This window comes from Acartia tonsa, chromosome 1, assembly GCF_053477335.1.
Source record: "Acartia tonsa isolate MP-2025a chromosome 1, ASM5347733v1, whole genome shotgun sequence".
In the NCBI taxonomy this organism is placed as follows: Eukaryota; Metazoa; Arthropoda; class Copepoda; order Calanoida; family Acartiidae; genus Acartia; species Acartia tonsa.
The window spans coordinates 45731777-45747705 of record NC_137260.1 but is presented as its reverse complement, the minus strand read 5'-3'; the positions used below and the strand labels follow the sequence as shown (position 1 = coordinate 45747705).

General features: G+C 31.0%; 1 protein-coding gene across 1 annotated transcript in view; it reads right to left on the bottom strand.

Annotated features, from left to right (window-relative positions):
• The window catches only part of LOC145327739 (uncharacterized), an 85570-nt gene that overhangs the window by 6920 nt on the left and 62721 nt on the right, over positions 1-15929 (bottom strand). Inside the window, exons 7-8 of the mRNA XM_080171299.1 lie at positions 1889-1958; positions 971-1018 (exon numbers count right to left, since the gene is read on the bottom strand). Coding sequence (XP_080027425.1) covers positions 971-1018; positions 1889-1958 — 118 coding nt within the window. The remainder of the gene's footprint in view (positions 1-970; positions 1019-1888; positions 1959-15929) is intronic.

The following is a 15929-nucleotide window of genomic DNA, read 5'->3' as shown; positions in this document are numbered from 1 at the left end:
CTAAGATAGAAAATCACGAACCCTCTGTAAAACAATATAATATGTCTACTATTGCATGGCCGACGTACCGAATATTTTTTTTTTAAATGGTATCTTCAAAAAAAATCAACAAGTTAACCCAAATAGTAGCCGAGAAATTCACATTTACTCCATTGTGTTACAGACTGGCGGGACGGAGAGCCAACGTGCATTATAAAGCAGCCTCGCTACAATAAAAACGAACAAACTTAAAAATAAACAAATTGTCATACAACCAAGATTTTAATATATGATTCACAGTTAGGGAGTTGAATCCATTTTTATAAAAGATAATCTATTATTACGGGTTTGACCCTCTAAAATCGTAATCTACCATTCCACTTTCCCCTCTCTTGGTGATGATATCATCAACGCCGATATGATTTTTGTAATCTACCATTCCAATTTTGCCTCTCTTGGTGATAATATCATAAATGCTGATACGATTTTTAAAATGTACCATTCCACTTAAAAGAGAGGCGAAACTGGAATGGTGGTTTACACTTTTAACATCGACATAATTGAAATCATACATACTATTTTTAAATTAAGTTAATCGTAGAAATATGTATAAAATACTATTTATAAAAAAAAATTATGTAAAATAAAAATAAAAACTAGAATATACCATTACTATTATGTCAATTTAAATAAGGAAATCAATGTTTGTGAATACGCTGATATGTAAACATAAATGTACCATTCAAGTTTCACCTCTATTGAAAGTGGAATGGTACATTTCAAAAATCGTATTGACGTTGATGATATCATCACCAAGAGATGGGAAAGTGGAATGGTAGATTACGTTTTTTAGGGGGTCAAAACCGTAATCATAGATTATATTTCTACTTTTATAAAAATTTATTCAGCTCCCTAACTGATTCAGATTATAATGTTATTCCTTCCATAAGTGCTAGCGGTACCGCCGCTATTAAATAAATAAAGATATTACCTGAAGGGGTATATCAGCTGGAGGAAGGCAGATAGGCAGAATATTTTCCTGAAAACAAAACAAAATAGCTATAATTTCAAAGGGTATTTATAAAGTTTAAAGTTAAGGCTAAGCGTAATATGTTTAAATATTTCTGCAAATTTAGTCATTTAAATTTTGATTCAATCAACTTTATCTAGTTTAAAAACAGTTTTTTTCAGTAATTGACCTATTCCTGTATATTTTATTGCAAAAATAATGTACAAGCTTCATAGGTTGGTCGGTTTTCAATGCTGATACAGACAAAATTCGTATAAAAAATGAATTATGTTCAAAATTCCTCCCATAAAAATAAAAAGAAACGATCCTTGTTTTTGTATATTGAAAGAAATAGACATACTTAAGATTTTGTTGAACATCTAAAATGCGCATTGCAGAAATACAGATAAAGATTTTTATTTATATGCATGTTATTGCACAAGTAAAACCACAGTTATACAATTGCAAATCTCTGAATCTTAGGTGGGGATAAGACAATAGTCGAATAATTGATGTGTAGTCGCAATTAGGATAAACAAATTGACCACTGCCAGTTTGAACTAACCTAGATCAAGATTTAATAATAGTACCCAATTTTTTTAAGTCAAAGAATGAAAGAATGTATTTAGAAAACTTTGTGTACTAGTATAATTTACAGTTCATTGTCATTTCACTTCTTGCGGAAAAATAATTAATGAGTCATTTGGAATGAGTTTTTATCTGAATAAAATTATTTCATCACATTCTTTTCTACTTAGTATGGAACATTGAATAAAATCTTGAATCTTAGCTAACAGTTTTAAACTGGCATGCAAAATTTTAATAATGTTTTTGTATAAAAAAGTAGGTTTAACATTAGAAAAAACTTAATCGGCTTAAAGATAAGGTTATGAAGCGTACCTGGTACAAAACTGGACGGTCCAGCTGGAGCAGGGCGACATCATAGCGGTCAGGCTGGGTCAACATGTACCTGAAATTAAGAAATTATTATTTTTTTGTGATTTTCTAACTTAATTCGTTCTGTTCAAATAGAGGAGCAAATGTTGCTTTCACTCAAACTTACCTTTGGACCACCGAAATCTTTCCCCTTTTCTATTTTCAAGGGTTTATAACCTTTACTTAACCTAACCTAAACTTAGCCTAAATAAAATTTTTTGATGTGGTCCATATATAATAAGAGGGTAACCGACGAAACATTACTTATTATGACTGTAAGTATCTTTTGAAAAGCTTCAATTGTATAACTGGACAAATGGTAAATATTACAGTTTTATAAAAATTTTAACAAGAGTCTTGTTTTAAATAGTTCCCATTAAAGAGAAATTATATAGACCATCCAAAAACAGCGATTTATATCTAAGCACCAACTATTTTTAGCAAAGTTAGAGCTGACAAAACTTTAAAACTTAGTTTTCCTGAGTGTCAAAACTGAAAAGTTTGACCTAATAAATCAAATTGAAGAAATGCTTCTCAGATAACAAGTTTTTGGTAAGTAGATAGGAGGAGGGAAAAACACACAGAGAGAGAGAGAGAGAGAGAGAGAGAGAAAGAGAGAGAGAGAGAGAGAGAGATAGAGAGAGATGAAGTGAGAGAAAGTGAGAGAGAGAGAGAGTGAGAGAGAGAGAGAGAGAGAGAGAGAGATGGAGAGAGACGAAGAGAGAGAGAGAGAGAGAAACAGAGAGAGAGAGAGATAGGGGATACTGGGCTGTTTATTACACTAGTCCCCAAAGTTTTATAAAAACGTTGGCTTTCCAACTTCGGGGACTTGAATGGTTGGTATATTAAGTTGAGTGTTTAACGTTTCAATCTTTAATTCTAACCTACAGGAGGGGTTATTTTATATATAATCATTGGGGATGTACAGTACATCAATTTATCGGTCATTGTCTTATCCCTTTAGATCCCTGGAAAAACATGAAAGTTGCTCAATTGAAAATATACTGCCAGTTTTAGGGATACAGGGATAGGACAAAGAATGATAAATACCCCACCACCCCTAATATAACCATTTATGTAGATTAAATCATTGGTGGAAAAGTTACTGTTGCTTTTTACAATTCAATCATATTACAACCTTAACGCCAAAAGTTTTTTGTTACGAATGGCGAAACGAGTTTTACAACATTGGTGACTAATATTATTTCAACTGTCACCATTTTTTTTTTACCCAATTAGAAAATTAATGCTTCCTAATGACCTAATTCAAGATTTTTCAAAACTATGACTTAGGGTACAGAATAAGCTTTTATTTTTAAAGATATACAGAAATATAAGATTAAAATTACAATTTCATGGATTCTAAAAAAGGAGCAAAGGTAATCATGTTTCCCGAAATTGTGGAAAAATATAAGAAATAGCCAAAAACCCTGCTAAAAGTCCAACTGCAATGGATGTCTTATAGTTAATTATGCCTAATAAAGGTGGAAATGTTGACAAGAAGTCTCAGCCTTCTATCTTAAATAGGAGCCGAGAAAATCACATTTCCCCCACTTCGTGTCTAACAGACGGATGGACAAGTGGAATTATAGAGTAGCTTCGCTACTAAAAATATTAAAATGGTATATAGATAAACCATTCGTACTATACTGTACACCTAGACTTAATATTTAGAATATAGAATACACAATACAAAGGTTGCAAAATGGATAATTACCAAATTTAATGAGTTAAACAGTTTTAGTTGCAATTATTACATAGGACATTAACTTATACAATTGCACTGCGAAATAACAATAATTGGTTTTATCCATTAATTTTTCAAATGAAGCTCATGTCGCCCCCACCCTCTAAAGGGGCCAAAACTGGCATATTTCACATGCTAGTATTTAAAAGATAAAATATATTATTTACGTCGCATTTAATATAAGTAGTCACGGGTGACATATCATCGATTTTATGATTTTCTGTTGACATTAATTAATATGTTGACTACTAAAAAAGCAAAAAAAATATGATATTTTTTATTTAAAAAAAACGCTAGTAAAATCGTAAGGGGGGGGGAGTGAGTTCTACATATGTTATATTAGATTTATCCATTTATTATACAATGCTGAGAGAGTTGTCTTTGTAAGGGACATTTTTTCATATTCAGAGTGCAACAACTCTATAATTATTTTTTTTCTACAAGCCAACAATTTACAATTTGCATTTGTTTGTACGTCCACAATGTAATTCTAACAATTCATCCGAGAGGGAGGGGGCATTTGATTGTTTATTACACTAGTCCCCAAAGTTCTATCATAACGTTTTCTGAATTGTTGGCCTAACCACTTTTAGATTTTTACTGAATTTAATTAGTTAGTTCATTAAGTGTCCAAACGTTTCGACCACTAATTGTATTCTAGAGAAGGGGTTATTTTGTGTATTATCATTGGAAATATACACCAATTTATCAGCTATATCTTATCACTTTAGATGCCTGCAATTAATGCTCTTTAAATCAATTTTATTCTTTCTAAATATTTTTAAACATAATTTGACCAAAGAATCTTTTTAAGAAACAGGCAGGGTCATTCCTAAGATGATTGAGCAAGATATTTATGAACTTTCGAATGTATAACATAATTGCATTTAATATCCCAGTATAAAGTTTAACAACATGATGAAGATATTAAACTTAATTATAATTAGCCTGTGTTAATTGTTAATGATAATTATTTGTCCTAAAAACGAGGGAGAAAAAATGATCTAAACTACAAAACTGAGGGTTGTATTTTAGAACAATTAGTTTTAGAAAATCAAACAAAAAAACTTTTAAATTGTGAAGCTCTTTCTAGTGCCTATAAAAAAAGAGTATAAGTTCAGAAACTTTTGGCCAATAATAATTACAAAGTTATCCCAAACAACCAGCAGACGAAATTTGTAGAAAATGTTTGCTCCAAAAGTTTTAAAGTTTCTTATTATTTTCTTAGTTTTAAGATTGTTTTTGTTTTCAGTGTTATTTTATATCTTTACAATATTTCACAAAATTAATGTCAATAAAATTATCACTGCTCACTCTAATTACTTTCAATTGGTTTTGTGCATTATTATATCAAGTTTAAGGTCATTTCATAATTTATAAAGCATATGATCAAGGTGCAATAAAGCATAAATGAAAAATAATGTTGTACACAAATGAACAAGGATGACAACATCTATAAAATCTCTGAAAGGTAGGACAAATGAACATTAAGAGTGTAGTATTAAGTGTCAGAAGCGTATGTGTTGCAAAACTGCTTAAATACAGGATACTGTTTAAGGATATACTTAAATTTTTAGGACTTAACCATAAAGATGCTTCGCTAATAACATAGTACCTTGTTGTAATAGGAATCAGTATTACAAAAATCAGATAAATAGTATGATTATACCATACAAAAATTTGTTGTCATTAAAGTAAAAAAAAATCAGCATGTTTAAAATGGACGTACAGACCTTCTGGTAATGATTATAGAGTTGCTGCAATTCCTTTAACTTAAGAAATTGTTATACGAATTATAATGCAAATCAATAGGACAATTGTAACATTTTTAAATAAACGAAAAGAACAACGGATCCGGACGGACCGATCCTAATGATAGAAAAGCTTTGCTTTCAAAAATAATATTGGTATGCTACACCATTGACATCACTAGTAAATGTTTGTACATTAAATCAGGGCTCGGCAGCCGCGCGTCAGCCGCCTGTAAGCCTCAGGGAAATCAACCTTATGAATTTTTAAAAATTATCTGGAAGTCTAAATCTGTCCTAATCCCTCTTTAAAGAAAAAATCCAAACCATCCAAATTGGATTAAATTTGAGGCTTAGGCTCTGCTGCCGAGCCATGCATTAAATAACAAGGTTATGTTGCATAGATTATTAGCATAAAAGCATTAAAATTACATAGGTTTAAAGTTTAGGGGAGTTTTCGAAGCACCTTAATCAGTGGCGTATGCAGGGAGGTTAACAATGGGGATGTGTGAACCCTGAACCCTGAGAAATGAAATAATTCTTATATCAAACTACTAACTAAGCTAATTAACAACTATATGTAGAAAAAATAATACATTTGTCTTTATGAAGATCATTTTCTCGAGTAGCAAGAAGCAAAATCTTTACAAAATAAAAGTATAGAAAAGAAAAATATTTCACGTAACATTACAAAGGTCCTTAAAACTGTCCTTCATTGCCTAATAATAATTAACAAATAAAATACGTGTTGCCCTTTACCATAAAAAGTGATTAAAACTGTAAATAGCCAAAAGAAGTAAACAATTAAAAGCCTTTACCCTAGGCTATTATACGTTTGTTGCAAAAAAGTTATTATTTTGCTTGAAAAAATAAATAACTGACAAGAAGTGTATCATTTTAACTGGTTTCAAATTATTTTAGAAGGAAAATCATGGTTGGCTGTTCGCATGGATTAAATCTAAGATCACGGTAACTGCTTAAACGAATGGTTTAAAGATAATTGTCCTAAAATTTGTTTGACTCATAGAATCAGCGTAGATTGGGAGGTCAAAGTCTAATTTTAATAAAATGATGTAGTTGGACATAGTGTCTAAAAAATCAGCCATGTGACGTCATAAAAATGAGGAATTATCCATCTCTCTTTTTTAGGGGTCTTCTTTCCCAATTCTCCTCTCATCTCCTTCATTTTTATGACGTCACATGGGTGATTTTTGAGACACTTTGTCCCACTACAAAATGATACCCTAGAGGGTAGAGCAAATTGGATAATATAAATATCTGCCCCTTTTACATGAACATGTATAATTTGAGAGAGGTGTGAACATTGACTAAACTTGAATTGAATGGAAAATGCGCAAAAAAAAACATTGTTTTGCGGAAGAAGAAACAAAAAGTAACAAAGTGCTGGAAGCGGCTAGTGCTGGTTCAATTACAATAATAGAAAAAAATTATATTTTGAAGCCAAAACAATGAAGAAACAAATTACGGAACCTTTGCATATGATATAATTACGCAGTACTCTTTTGTATAACATGACCGTGTAATGTGTAAAATAAAATTGCAAAAAATAGTGTTCGCAAAATTTAACAACTCATTGCATAGCTGTTAAAGTGTATATTAAGTGAAAATAAGAAAAAAATATTTAAGATGTTTTTTTTTTACTTGCTTACTTTTTATATTTGGAGGTCAGATAAATTGGAAAAAGTATTAGGACAGTTTAAGTAAGGATATATTGAAGCCAAAAAACCCCTAAATTTTGCGGTTACACTTTTTTGCATAAACATTCATAAATATGGGACAGTGGGACCTTATACATCATCTATATTGCAAATTCTTGTGCCAAATTGATATTTTAAAAACGGCACATAATTCCAATACCGTATATATACTGTATAGGATGTCTGTGCATTTTAATGCATTGGCAATGAATTAAGGAATATTAATGCTTTAATAATTTCCTCATTTTATATAAGATTTAAAACAATTTCAGGCATAAAATTATATTATAATAAATAATTTTTTTTATAAAAAATTTGAAAATATTTCTACCATATATGTATGTTATTTAAATGTAAAGGGAGAAAAGATTACATTACCTATCCAAAAACAAAAATAGTCAACATTGCAGAATTAGTAAGTGAAAGGGAAATGTTTTATCCCTAATACAGGTGTAACTCATTACTAGGTATAGATAGGGCATGGTTTGGGGTTGGTTTTCCGCAGGATTTTCTAAATTCTATGGAAATTAAAACAAGACACCGGTAATGGTATCCCTTTTCTAACCTCTGTCACGCAACAACTGCATAAGAATAGAATGACAAACAGACATTCCGATGCTTTAGAAGTACAAATTGTATTTCAGCATTTAACTCCCCGCAACGTTGTACTTGATATTATACTAAATACACGACTAACTATTTAGAATAATCAATATCTGTTGTCAACTTGTAATAAAAAATATGATTTTTTTAGATATTGAAATTATTTACATTTGTTTCATAAAGATAATGAGGGATTACCAGATATGGATAATATCTAGTAAGAAAAACTATTTTGCCAGTCAAAAACTATCATTATTTTGACTTTATATAATAAAACATTCAAAATATATTAAGATGTGAAGCTAAGAATTACTTCAATTTATATTATTTTATTTTATTTTCAGGGACGATCCAACATGGTTGCTTACAGAAACTAGAAAATCAACCAAAATAATTAAAATACACAAAGCTCTAATTTATCTCTATTGTCTGCATGGTCTACTAATCTTGTTACAATTCCTCCCCAAGGTTTCTATCCATCTGTAGGTTTCACAGTCATAGTGTCACAGTCTGATCACACTTTTTTAAGGCTAGTTAAAGCTATTGAAATACGGTTATTTTTCACTCTAGAACCGTCTTTTCTGCATATATAACACTGTACAGTATCTATCTATCTATTGCATGTCATTTATTTATCTATTTGTTTATCCATCTATCAACGAACCAATTCTGGATATTAAAACTATACAGTATCTATCCTTTCATTACATCTTTTTATCTGTTTGTTTATCATAGAATTACCCCCCCCCCCCCCCAATCGAAATGTAGTCTTAGACTCTAAAAAATTGACTGTAGTATCTATTATCTATTAATCTAACTCGATAATTATAGCTTTGCATTTTTATAGTTGTTGTCAATCAATATTTCACTCTTTATTTGATTCGTTCTTTAATTACAAGTATATTTAACTATCTATTAATTGCATTTGACCCCATCACAAGGTTTTAGAAATAACTTGTAAACCTGCATTAATTTGTAAACTAAGTCTACTAATTAGTAATCTATCTATCTATAAATCTATTTTTATTGCAATATTTAGATTTTTTCTCTCTCTCTTTAAAAGTTCTTTCTAGATTATGTCTATAACTTAAAAAAGTTATTCATCTAAAAGTTCGTATCTCTCAATTACAACATTTTAATCTTTTTTCCACTTTGTTATGTTTTTCATAATTTATCTATAAATCTAATTATTAATCTCTTTAAATCCATTTATCATACTTTTTTTCAAACAAAAGTACGTTTAATAATATGTTAGGGCTCGGGAGCCGTATCCGCTCTCAGTGAGTTTGACATTGAGGAAGCTAGAGCCATCAAATAAACAGCCGCACGGCTGAAGGCTCGGTTGCCGAGCCCTATAATCCATACAACCTTGATATATGCTCTATTATTTATGGTAGATGTTTATTATAATCCTTCTTATTCATTATAATTCTTAACATGTACCCACCTTTATCAAGGCCTCTCCCTTTATGAATTTATTATCTATGACTCAATTAAGAATAGGATTGTCATCATAGGAAAAGCTTAAAAGAAATTGTAAACGCCCCCTTTTGAGTATTCTTGTGTATTAAAGGTCATAAAATGAAAACATCTAGTTTGCAAGAGTAGCAAGATGTGAATTAAAATTGTAATTTGTAAACAAAAAAAGTAGGTTTCAATTGGATAGTACATATGTAGTTACGAAGGGTGAATCATTCTAGAAGCTCATTTTCCGTTTTATCATGATTTGAGTGTTCTTTAAACTTAGTTTCTTCTAAACTGGCTTTTTATTAAATACGGTTTAAATATTTGAACTTGACTTAACGTGTTTTGTCTAAATTTGGCCTTGTCGACCTAATTTTATTCTATTTTTTGCATTTTTACCTTAATTTCATTTTATCACATTTTGTACATATTTTTATACTGGTAAATATTCATAAAATTAGCAACAAAAACCTGAAGGACAAACCATAAATGCCACTGCTGCACTGGAATTTTAAAAATAAATCAAAAATAAAAATGTTGTTGTTTTATCCTGCCGTGACGTACAGGGCACAATTATTAGTGCGTGCTTCACAAAGTTTTGTTGTCGCTCCAGTTGCACAGAACAACATTAATCAACAGGGATAACAACAATATCTGCAACAGCGAAGATCAAAAAAGATAATTTAAGCATAATTATTTATCTCATCGTTTTATGGAAATTTCCGCGGATATTTAATTAAATTAAATTAAATTATGAGATGAAATGCCTTTTTTAAAGCAAAACTTCTAATAATTTATGATTTTTATTTTAACATTTGTGGAAAATTGTCTCTAATACGAAGCTATACATGATTTTTCGGTATGGCTGAAAACCAGTTCTAATCAAGCGGATATTAATCGGTTTCGAAGCCATACTTGAAGTGAAGGTACTTGGTCTCTAAGCATAAAGCTGCTAATATTTGTCACAGATTCTCTACAGCCATGGTCTGTTCGTCAGTATGTCGAACAAATTCAGAGTATAATTGATATATCTTCCTTAAAGTTTATCTACCAAAGTATGTCTAAAAAGATCTCAAAAACGGCTGAACCGATCGTTCCGTAATTTGAAGGAAAGTCAAGTATTGATCCAGGTCATGTTTTAAATTATTGATAATAATTGTCAAAGATTCTCTACAGCCATAGTTTGTATGTCAGTATGTTTTACAAATTCAGAGTATAGTTGATATATCTTCCTTAAAACTTATCTACCAAAGTACGATAATGTATGTGTTTGTATGTCTACTAAGATCTCGAAAACGGCTGGACTGATCGTTCCCCAATGTTAAGGGAAGTTAAGTATTGATCCATGTCATGTTTTAATTTATTCATAGGGGAGATATATCACCCCCAGGGAAGAAAGGGACCCTAAACCCCCTATCCCTAAAATAATATTGCTAGGGTTGCTATCATTATTAAAGTAAAGAGCATTTCCTCAATTATGAAAGACAGTTAGACAAAAATATAATTCTAATAAATCAAGTTCCAAGCGTATAGCCAATAAATTTCAAACATACTTTTTTTTGTTGAAAAAAGGCAAATAAAGTGTTCTACAGTTAATCCTTCAACGTTTTACAGCAATTAGCAAAACTTCTTTACAAGTCAAACAGAAACGTAAAACTATCTCTTAGTAGGTACTCAGGGTGTAAGTAAATCTTTAAAGGATAATTTGTAAATAAATTTCGTCTTTCCCAGATTTTTCTTTGTGCTAACCAAACAGGCTTCAACACTGCAAAAATTTGAAGAATAGTCCCTTTCGTGGCAACGCCCCTAAGGGGCGATTCGTCGTATTTTAAATGGCTTTTAATAGGTTGTTTTAGGTTAGGTTAGGTTATATAGAGTTAGGTGATTGCCCCACAGGGTTAGGCAATTGTCCCCATAGGTGCTAGAAATAGGAGAAAAGCTACTGTAAAAAATACTAAGAATCGCCCCTTAGGGTGCGTTGCCACGAAAGGGACTATACCCAAAAATTGATTGCAAAAAAGACATTGAATTCCCTTTGTTACTTATTAAAACTAATGGCTTTAAGTGATGTTATTTTTTCAATATGCTTTACTTCTCATGAATGTTCTCATCCTTGTATTAATGCAATTCCCACTTTATGCAGAAAATCAATAAACCTTTTCCACAAATTTGGACAAAACACTGAAAATGCCTAGAATTGGACACAATTTAGAATTCAAATCCGCTATTTACAATTTAAATTGGCATTTAATTTACATTTATAACAAAACAAAAATAAACACAACAAACAAAAAGAGCAAATAAAAACAAATAAACAGAGAAAAAGAATTGTTTTAGATGATTCTTGTTAAATTTCCAAGGTAAATTGTTTTTTTTTGCAACAAAATCTTTTTCTCATTTCAATCCACTTTTTAAAGTTAGAATTCAATTAACAATTTTACCTTTTTTTATGGGCTCGGCAGCTGCCTTTAAGCCTCAGTGTAATCGACTTTTTACAATCTTAATAATCAACTAGAAGTCTAAACATGTCCTAAATATGGCAATCCTTTCTTTCAATAAAATTTTGAAAGCATTTAAATCGGTTTAAATTTTAGGCTTTATCGCGGCTGCCGAACTCTGCTTTTTTCCCGTTCACATTGGGTTTTTTTTATTGAGCCAAACATAAATTCTTATTTTTTTTGTACATTTTTCAAATTACCTAAGCGAAGGCAAAGATGTCTTGTATAAAAAAAACTATTATTACTTTTACCCCCTGCTAGAACAATTATCTAAACAAGGATGACAACATCCATAAAAGCGAAGCTCTGAAACGATAGGACACACGGACATTAACACTTGTATAGTGTCAGAACTGAATAATCAGAATATAAATGAATAAGAGTCAAAGCAAAATTGTGAGTAAATTTGTTGAAAAACTCTTTGATACAGGATGATGTCTATGGACATACTTTTTAAATTATTAGGACTTGATTATAGAGTTGCTTTGCTTATAATATTGTACTTTGTTGTCCCATGAATCAGTATACCAAAAATCAGAACATTCGGATAATTAGATCACATAAAATTTAAAAAAAAAATGTTTAACATGTTTAAAATGGACGTACGGACATTCTGGTAATGATTAAAGAGTTGCTACGCTTTCTAAATTGTACCTAACTACTACAGGAATCACCATGCAAAGTTTGAAATCGATAGGACAATTCTAACATGCCTAAATTAACGAAAAAAGCTATCTGTCTCAGACGAAAGGACGGACGGACCGACCCTAATTATAGTCTATAGAAAAGCTTCGCTTTGAAAAAGGGGTTGGAGTACTAAATCATGTTAAATAGGATAATGACAATCCTTTCACTGTGTAAGAGTCATGCTTTGTTGATTTATCTTGTAAAAATAACTATACAACTCCCTCTATATAGATACAACAATTAAAAAGACATAAACAAATATTATATCAAGGCTTTATATATTCCGCTGAATTAAAACCAGTTTTAAGCAATACTGGAAAATGATGTATCCTATAGAATAATACACAACTGTCCACAAAAAATAAGATAATATTTAATCATTACTTTTTGTTGGCCCTTGCCGGGGCCATCAAATCAGGATGTTTCAAATTTTCAAATTTGATTGTCTACAATACAATGAATTATATTGTACTAGCGGCTACGCCCCTAGAAGCCAACGATATGTTGCGTTTATACGATACCTCGCAATGTTACGTAGGAGTCTCTATATTTAAAATAAAAATTTCGATTTATTATTATTTCTCTTGGGAGGGTGGTGGTACCCTCCCCAAAAATAGTTATAAACCTTCCCGAGACCTATGAGAAGCTACGCTGTTAAGGAGAACCCGATCGGTTCAGCGGTTAGCGAGATCCTTTGGTACAAACAAACACACAGACATCCTGTTACTTTAGTATAAGGATATATATTTACCGAAAGGATTAAAATATTTCCTTTGAAAGAAATATTGAAATAATATAATAATAATAAGATTAAGCAGTTTCCAAGGTTAAATGTCAATGTATAAATATATAGACGATGTCTTAGGATAATGGATGTAGTAGAATATTATGACAGGAGAAAAATTGTAGTCAATTTAGATTTCAATATCCCCTTGAATTTATTGGTTGGGCCGTTTATCCAGTGTGAGGAGAGGGGATGGGTTATTTTAGCATGCTACAGAGTTTACTTTATTATTGAACACGAAAATCTGGTGTACGATCCAAGTAATAATAAATCAAATCGTAGGATCTTTAAATCCTTATTGGAATTTTATGTGACTTATGCAGTTTAAAAATTTGCTCTTCAAAATACAGGGATTTAAAGGAAATAGGCAATCGACTATAAAATGATGTACATCCCCAATTATGCTGAAAAATATCCCTTGGCTAATGGACACTGTTAATTATGCACTACCAAATCACAGTTTCAATAAAGTTTTTAGGCCAACGAAAGATATTGAAAAAAATTAAGTAAAATAGAAAAAAATAGTTTAGAGATTTTGAGCATGATACTCATTTAAACTTTAAATAACATAAATTTTAATAGATTATCATTTTTGGTGAAGGTTTATTTTTATTACTTTTCCCTACATCCTTGAAGGTGGTATATGGGGAAAAATAGAAAAGAGAAATGTGAATTCATTGAGTTAGCCGAGTTAACCAAGTTAGAGCAGAGTTCATTGTTTTTCCTTTCCCCAACATTAAACTTGAAAGGGCAAAAGATTAAAGGCTTCATTCTGCACTGCTTCCAAATTAGTCCACACAAAAATGCCAATAAATCACAATAGCTAAACATTATTTCTTTATCACTGGACAATCTGAAAATAAAGTAACAGGGTGTCTGTTTGTTTGTTTGTCTTTACCGTAGGATCTTGCTAACTGCTGAACAGCTATGATTCTACTTTACATATCTTCTCATAGGTCTTGTGAAGATTTATAGTTATTTTGAGGGAGGGTACTACCACCCTCCCAAGAGAAATCGCCCAAGGTGCGTAGCAACTAGTATCTTATAAAGCAGCCATTGTTTGTTTTTGGTTATTTCCATAATAACTCACATAGTTCAGTTTAAATTGATAGAAGATAATCTTTCTACAATTATAAATTTTTTTGGCTATTATCTTTATTATATATTATTTACTGCTTTGAAATGACATAATTTGCAAGGTTTTTGCCAAATAAGGTTTAATCACAACTGCCCTCGGACTAAATCAAGGGGAATGGATAAAACATAAAAGGGATTTAATTCCATTTAATTTTTGCAAACCAGACCTTTTAGGGATATAAACACATTCTAATATTGTACATATTTATATACTTTTGGAAATCTTTTATTTTCTGTCACTTTGATGGTCTAATATGTATAGGGAAAAAACTATAACTTAATTAGATCCAACTAGAATATTCGAAAAAAAGTTAATTTTAATGTTTGAAAAATACAGCTTAACGCCTGGCAAAACACCCCCTTAACATTTCAGATTTGCAATCCAGATTATTTATTTTGAACCTAGTAAAAGTGTCTGACTCTGATTATGACGTAAAAAAATTAACCAATGAGAGGCCACTATAAATTTTACCATTGGTCAATTGCAGTATATACTGGCCACTCATTGGCTATTTTTTTAACGTCATAATCAGAGTCAGATTTTTTTACTAGGTTCTTTATTTTTAAAAGATTGATAACGAATTATATAACTGCCTAAAGAGTTAGTAAAAAATTAATAAACTATTATATAAGGTGAGAGGTTAAGAATTAATCAGGACTGCTCAAAAGTCGCCATTTCAAACCCAATTTAATGCTCAAAATTTATCATGAGGGGAAGAATTGCCATATCAGTAATAATACACCGCTTTTTTAAGGTTATGTTACGTCAATTACCCTGTGGCTTATTGGTAGCTGACGAGCAGCTGCCGAGCCCTGGAATTAATCTTTGTAAGGAAGTAATCTGTGAAATATCTCAAAGTTCAGAGGGTGCAAATATTTTTGATGGAGTGGTAAATCTGTTTTTAATATTGGAGCTACTCTTTAACTTACTTTCTCTGGACCTTTAACTATTGTTGAAGATCCGACCGTTTAACTGTCGATCTTTTTTTTTAACAAAGAAGAAATTTAATTTAGTCGGCTGCTGCCAGAGATAAACTGCTCAAAGATTCTCCTAACAACAAATAGGCATCTGTTTAATGTTAAACTTTGTCCGTCGGTCTGTCGTAATACTCCTTAAGAACATAAAAAAAGATAACAAAGGACCACCCTCAACGTCACAAAAAACGGTTTTTGATATTATAGCTCCCACAGGGCCTATATGAAAAATTAAAGACAATTTTTCCATACAATTTGGGGTCGGAGATTCCGAATCTGGTGTCCATTTTTATGTAGCTGACCTCCTTCATGCCGAAAAACGGCGCCAAAGTTGACTACCCTTCGAAAAATCCGCGAATGACAATTTTAGCAAAATAAAAATCTACCAAATTATTTTGATCATAAGATAGATAGATAGTTAGATTTAAATAAATATAATTATTTTTTTTTCTTTCTTAAACGTTGAGAGAGAGAGAGTAAGAAAAGGAGATAGAAAGAAAGACAAAAGGAAATGATTATAAAGGGAGAGAAAGAAAAGATATTTTTTGGATAAAATGTATAATATAATATATAAAGATAGAGAGAGAAAGTGAAAGAATAGGTAAGAGACAGAGAGAGAGAGAAAAGGGGAAAGAAAGAAAGAG